Source organism: Condylura cristata, unplaced genomic scaffold (genome assembly GCF_000260355.1).
Source record: "Condylura cristata isolate star-nosed mole 26May11 unplaced genomic scaffold, ConCri1.0 scaffold00002, whole genome shotgun sequence".
In the NCBI taxonomy this organism is placed as follows: domain Eukaryota; kingdom Metazoa; phylum Chordata; class Mammalia; order Eulipotyphla; family Talpidae; genus Condylura; species Condylura cristata.
In genome coordinates, this window is record NW_004567103.1 from 52,837,085 (window position 1) to 52,843,892 (window position 6,808).

The window sequence follows — 6,808 nt, forward strand, 5'->3', positions numbered from 1 at the left end:
ATGAAACTGCTTTTATTTTTCCAAACTAAAATTTTTTAAAAACTACCTTATATCTTTCTTTGTTTTTATTTTTTAAACCTCCATTAACCACTTCATTCATACTTTCAAGGCTCATATCTGTGTTTTTTGTATTATCTTGTTTTTCCAAAATATGTTCACCTTCTAGATCAAAACACAGAGTCATCTTTTGCCTCTATTTCTATAGTAACAATGAGGCACTTCCTAAATATAACTGCCTGTGCTCTACAACCATAAGAGTCTAACACAAACCATTCATCTCAAGGACACAATACAGTATAAAATTACAAACTAACTTTATCTACATCTTTTAGAATTAAAGTTTTTATTCAGCGTAAAATAAATGACCACACCTTATTTTCATTTCAAAATAACATTTTTCTTATTTGCTGATTTTTTTTTCATTTGGTTATTTTATATATTTGAATATTGAAATCAAATCAATCCCTAGATTTTCAGGTTTTGCCCCCTTCAATTTTCTAATGGTGACAGTTTAACCAAATGTAATAACAAATAGTAATAAATGTTAAAGGGAGTCAAGATATCTAGGTCCTTGTTCTTGTCTTGCCAGTGAGGTGATACCACATTTCTCTGAGACTCAATTTCTTTTATCTACAGTGAAGGGGACAGGAGAAAATTATTTTTTAAGGTCCCATATGCAGATGATGAGAATTTATTTTTCAAAGGTCACATGTATAGAATTATAAGGAAAAGTGAAAAGTAAATACACACACACACACACACACATATCCTAAGCATACAATAGAAATTTCAAAAAACATACCTGCAATTTCTTCTAAAGTGTTGGCATGCATATCCAGCAGCACGGTTCCATTTAGAACACAACTTCTTAACTCAAACAAGCTGTGCAATGACAGTGTGGCCACATAAGGCTTGCTCCACCTTTCTCCTCCATCTTCCACATCTTCTTCAAATTTCAACCACCTACACATGTAAATAGTATTCTCATTACATTAAATATTACATTGTAGATGGAAGATCCTTTAGCCCTATTAACAAAAGGTAGAAACAGATAAATATTCATATTGCTTCCTTGTTTCATGGGTTTTAGAAGTATGTAAAAGCTAATGGGAGGCCATCTATCCAGATACAACTGTAAGTTCTTCTAAGGAGCTCATGCCCATTTTCCTGCATAACAATTACTTCAGATGAATATATGGACATTTTCAGTTTATGCTTATGTTATTTTGACAGATGACCCTGGCTAAATTTGAAGCCTCGTTTCTAGGTATGCAGTGGTAAAGAATACTTAAACTGTAAAAGAGTGTCATAGTATTTGGCAGACTGTAAATTACTCATTTCTGGATATAAAGTACTTCCTGTCATTCATATGTATACATTTAATTTTTACTGAAGAGTGCTAAAAAATATTCATAAAGTATTAAAATATATTGTTTCTTAACTACTAAAGTATAAATCTGTAAATTGCTCCACACAATATTATTTATTATTGTATATTATTATAACATCAATGATTTTTTAAATACTCATGGGTTTCTTGATTTACATAAAATGATCAAATGCTTTATGATAAGAAAACCTGTGCTGAATTTTACTTCCACACAACAGTAAAATTGTTGAATAAGAAAACATACATTTTATCTTCATTCCTTTGAAAGCAAACATTTAAATTTTAAGAAACCTGAAAAGATCTGGTATATAGGTGCATATGTTTAGTTCTACATACAGTTATTTATAATTCATCAATCAATTAGTCACTACCAAAATCATGATATAAAACTCCATCATTACAAAGAAATTTCTTCATTTTATACCTTTATAAACTCAATCCCTATCTTGTTTCTTTTCTGTGCCAATCACAAACTGCTCTCATAACCATAGTTTGCTATCTGAGGATGTTATGCTGTGAAATTGACAATTTTTACTAGGCAGAATAAGCTTAAAATTCTTCCAAGTTGTTTTATATGTCAATAGTATATTCTGTTCTATGGCTGACTCGAATTTCATTGTACGGTTGTACCAGAACTTAATAAACATTCACCCACTGAAAGATGTTTGGGTTGTTGACAGTTTTATCTCCTTACAACTCAAGTTGCTGTGAACATTTATGTAGAAGTTTTTGTATGAACATAATTTTTCCTAGCTATAATTGTTAGATCATACTGTGAATGAATGTTTAGTTTTGTAAGATACTGATAACTGTTTTCTAGAATAACTATACTTTTACATTCATACAACAATGGATGAGTAAATAACCCAGCATCCCGCGTCTCACCAGTGATTGTTATCTAAACCAGTTTTTAAATTTTAGCTATTTTATTAACTGTAACTGCAGGAAGTGATATGTTATAGTGATTTTAATATGCATTTCCATTATGAGCAGTGATGTTAAACATCTTTGTATGTGTTTATTTGCCACGTATTTCTCATCTTTGGTGAAATGTCTACTTGTATTTTTTTCTAATTTTTCAAAGTGATTGTTGTTTTCATACTATTGAACTTTGAGAAACCTTCTTAAGTTCCAGATATGGTATTTGTGCCAAGCAAATATTGTACAAATATTTACTCCCTGTCTGTAATGTGTCTTTTCACCCTCTTAACAAATTCTTCATAATACAAAGAATTTTTTAATTATAACTAAAAATTTTTAATTGTATTGAAACTTTTTTCCTTTTCTTTTAATTTGAAGTAACACTGCACTATTGTATGTTTCAGGGATGCATTATTGAAAATAAATATCTGTATATGCTATATAACTTCACAACTTAAAGTCCAGTTTTATCCTTTGGTATAAAATAAATGTTTTTCTCTCTGGTAACTACTCATTGGTCATAAAGCCTAAAGTTTATGTTCATTTTATTTAATTTATCCATTTTTATGGAGAAAGACAAATACTTCATGATTTCATATATGTGATATATAGAGATACACAAATTTTTTAACTTGGGGGAAGAGCAACTTGTGACATTTTATATAGATTATTTTTTCTATCATGTCTTAAAGTCATCTTCTAAACCTTTGTCTCTAAAACTTTTATAAATTTCTGTTTGTACATTTAAATTTATAATTTACCTTGAATTATTTTTTGTGTGCACTGTGAAGTTGTGGTTAGCATTAGCATTTTTACCTGTTGGTATGGAATTGTTGAAAAGACAATTCCTCCTCTAAACCACTTAGCTATACTTGTGTTGGTCTTTCTTAGTTCTTGAGGTTTTTCCATTGATCTATGTGCTAATAAGGCTAATAAGACATTTTATAAACAAATCTAAAAGGTATATTTTTTCCTTTTTAATAGTTTCCTTCAATAAAGGAAACTGGTCTTTTGGAAAATACGAAAATACATACCATTGTAATGCGCATAGATGCAAGGTTTGGCATAGCGATAGTTTTTGTAATATTACAAGAGAAGGCAAGACACTTCATCAAAGATTATAACACAAGTTATAACATTAAGTTACTAAACATTTCAAGATACAGTACTTTGTGCCAGCTGCCGAATGATTCTAAAAGATTCAGATTTAAGTGGATACTTTAAAGACTACATTAAAATGTGACATATAAAATATATAAGCATATCTCTATTTAGTGGTTTTCATTTTATTTCATACTTCCAAGACAGAAATTAATAGATCTGGAAACACACCAAATCCTGTTTCTCGATTTGTAGTCACTGAATATACTGACAGTTGCAAAATGCCTGATTGCAGTTAATGACCTAAAGTGCTGCAGTTTATTCCAGTTTTCAAATAAACTCAGCTGACATTTGTTTGAATAGAAAACCAAAGCAAACAAGAGTCTCACAGGCATGAATGAGATGCGATGGACAATGAAAAAAAATATTGTAGGCCAATTGCATAACATATTCTATGGGGGAGGGGAATATTTAAGCACTGAGGAGATTCTTTTTATTTCGCACAATATGCCTGGATCTCTTTGTTTGTTTGTTTATGCATAGAGAACTGGGGTACAGGCCAGAGGTGCAGAGGTGGTGAAAGGATTCACCAGAGACAGAGTGGGGAGCAGAACAGATTGGTAAAAGTACACTGCTGAGGGGAGCAGCAGGCAGGTCAGGAGAGGTCTGCTGCACCATGTGGGTCACTTCCGGGGCGGGGATCAAACTCATGCTGAAGTGACTTTGACTTCTTAATGCTGTGATTTAACCCGCTGTGCCACTCAGTGGGGCCCAGTTTAACATTTTAATATACATTTATTCTCTGATTCTATCAAAATAGAAAGTGAAAGGGTTACCAAAGCATCTAAAAGTGTAGCCTTGAAGGAATGAGAGGGCTATCAAGAGAAAATATCCCCTTTTAGATGTATTGGATATAAAGGGGGTGGGAGCAGGTACATGGGTATGGTAGAAGCTAGAAGAGTTACATACAAAATTGTAAAGATCAAAAAGGAAATGAAATATATCCAAATCTAGCATATAGGCATTAGCGATTCTTAGTCCACATTATCTTCACACCTTGCATTGTAGTGAAAAACCTTCATAGTTTGTACCTTTACTTATTTGGAATAACAAATGCTTTCACAGCATAAATAAAATTGTTTTGATGTAATAATCCTTTTCCACACAACCATGTACGTACTACAGGCCTAACTGCTACCCCCTGCTTTGCGTCTTCTGAGCTCATTTGTGGGAAGCACTTTTAAAGGGCAAGCACAGTGAGTCAAGCATGTTGTCTCCATAAATGCACAGCTGTGGGATCTTTGTGCACATTTCTATTAATAATGTTATATGTTATTTATAAGCAGGACACTGTAGTGTGTGGATTTCATTAGCCCTTGTCATATGGCTTCTTTTAGGATTTTTAAAAGTGAACAGCTGGTTTTCACAAACATTTATTAAATAATTATGATTCAAAAATTTAGCTTTAAAGTCTCTAAAACTTTGCTTAAGTTTTACTTGGCAACAACAGTAGGCATGAATTATTCAAAATGTGATATGTGACAGGTGCAATGTGCTGATAAAATATCCTTTTAAATTTTTACTATTAGGGTAGAAAATAATTAATTCCCCTTAGAATACAAATAAAAAGAAAGCAGTGCTTCAAATGGTTATGTCAATGATTTATTAGAATTAAGTTGCATTTCAAAAAATCAGATGGAATTATGAATTAACTAAAATTAACCTTTTTAAATGAACTAGGGCAACCAGAACAAAATTACTTCTGCCACTTTAAAACCTACTACATTTCTAAGTCCTCGATAAATACATTCTGTTCTTCCCTGACGTATTGTGTCTCAGCCAAAATTCATCTACCCTCCTCTTCAATGTCTGTTACTATTTTGATTGCTCATCAGATGTCTCCCTGAACCTCAAACAGCTGCACCATGCATAAGGCTCCAGAAACATGGCTAAGTACACAATTGTAACTAATAAAATTAGAAAATACTAATGATTAACTGATTCACCTCTTTTATTCTTTATAACTCAGTAGCAATTCATTTTAGTACTTTAGGATAACATGCTGTTCTACTTAATTCACAAGGGCAAAGTAAAAGCCTACCTGTTCAAGAGCAACAGAATGAAAGCATTAGATCCTAGTACTGCATGCTAGCTCTCAGCTTTATGAGTAGGCTAGTTACTAGGAAGTTACTGGCTTCAGAGAACAGATCACATTTGACTTGGAAGGTGAAAAATCATCAACTATTTTAAGAATAAGGAAGATATTCCTTATTCCCAACACATGTTGTGCTTTAAAAGCAAACACACACACACCCGTGCATATATATGTATTCCAATCTTCTCAATTCTATTATATATGATGAAAGGAAAGAAATATGAAAGAAGTATTTCCCCAAAGTTCTTCTCACAACAATTTAAAGATACTTTAAGTAACCAGAGAAGTTGTCGAATCATCATAAGCACCTGCTCACCTTCCTCCAAGTCATCCAAGAATACACATTTCTTATAATTAGTTGAAGACAGATGCTTTTAGTCTTAAATATGGAGGTTTGCACTTTAAGTGTCTTATCAACAACTCTTTAATCGTGAAAGAGCAAAAGTTATATCACTGGTTGTGGAAAAGATTAAATATGTTGTTTGTGTCATCAAATAAAGAAGATGAGCATATATAGATATATATGTGTACATGTGTGTTACGTATTTTTTTAAGCTCCATCGTAGTTGGCTTTTGAATGAAACAAGTAAGGTAAAAGGTTCTGATTTTAAATTTTATCAGGTTATTTAAAAATGATTTCACTTGTACTTCTACATAATAGATGGGACTGGATACTTGGTAGTGGGCATAGAATGGTATTTATAGTTGCTGAGGTGAGAAATTACACCTGAAACTCATGCTGTGTTATGAAGTAATGTCACTTCAATGGAAAGAAAATAGAAAACATCACAGGAAATTTTGTAAATTTTTTCATTTTAAAAGGTAATTTATACATTCTAACAGCTTAAGTATTAAAAATTACAAATAAAGAACAGAATGAATGATCTGACATAAAACCAGAAAAGACAATGACAGATCAAGGGAAAACAGAAAAGCACAGAAAAGTGTCTGGTCTCACTAATAATTAAAGAAATATAAATTAAAACAATAAGATTTATGTTTATCTATAAAATTAGCAAAAAGCTTGATGATTAAGTGAAGTTTGGGAAAAACAAATACTTTCACACACTGTTGATGTAAGTGAAAATTACTAAAACATTTTGGAAAGCAAATTTCAGTAACTATCATGGTTTAAAAAAGGATGCTCTTTTTGAGACATACATACTATTAGAAATTAATCCCACTTACATGTCCACTAAATAATGCCAAAACAGAAGTAAAGATCATCAAAACAAATTCCT

At 31.7% G+C, this 6,808-nt stretch overlaps 1 protein-coding gene across 2 annotated transcripts in view; it reads right to left on the minus strand.

Moving 5' to 3' along the window:
* Positions 1–6,808, minus strand: part of SLC4A10 (solute carrier family 4, sodium bicarbonate transporter, member 10) — a 252,551-nt gene that overhangs the window by 104,609 nt on the left and 141,134 nt on the right. For both annotated transcript variants that reach the window (XM_004674608.2, XM_004674607.2), the window contains exon 5: positions 803–963. In XM_004674608.2, the coding sequence (XP_004674665.1) occupies positions 803–963 (161 nt within the window). The remainder of the gene's footprint in view (positions 1–802; positions 964–6,808) is intronic.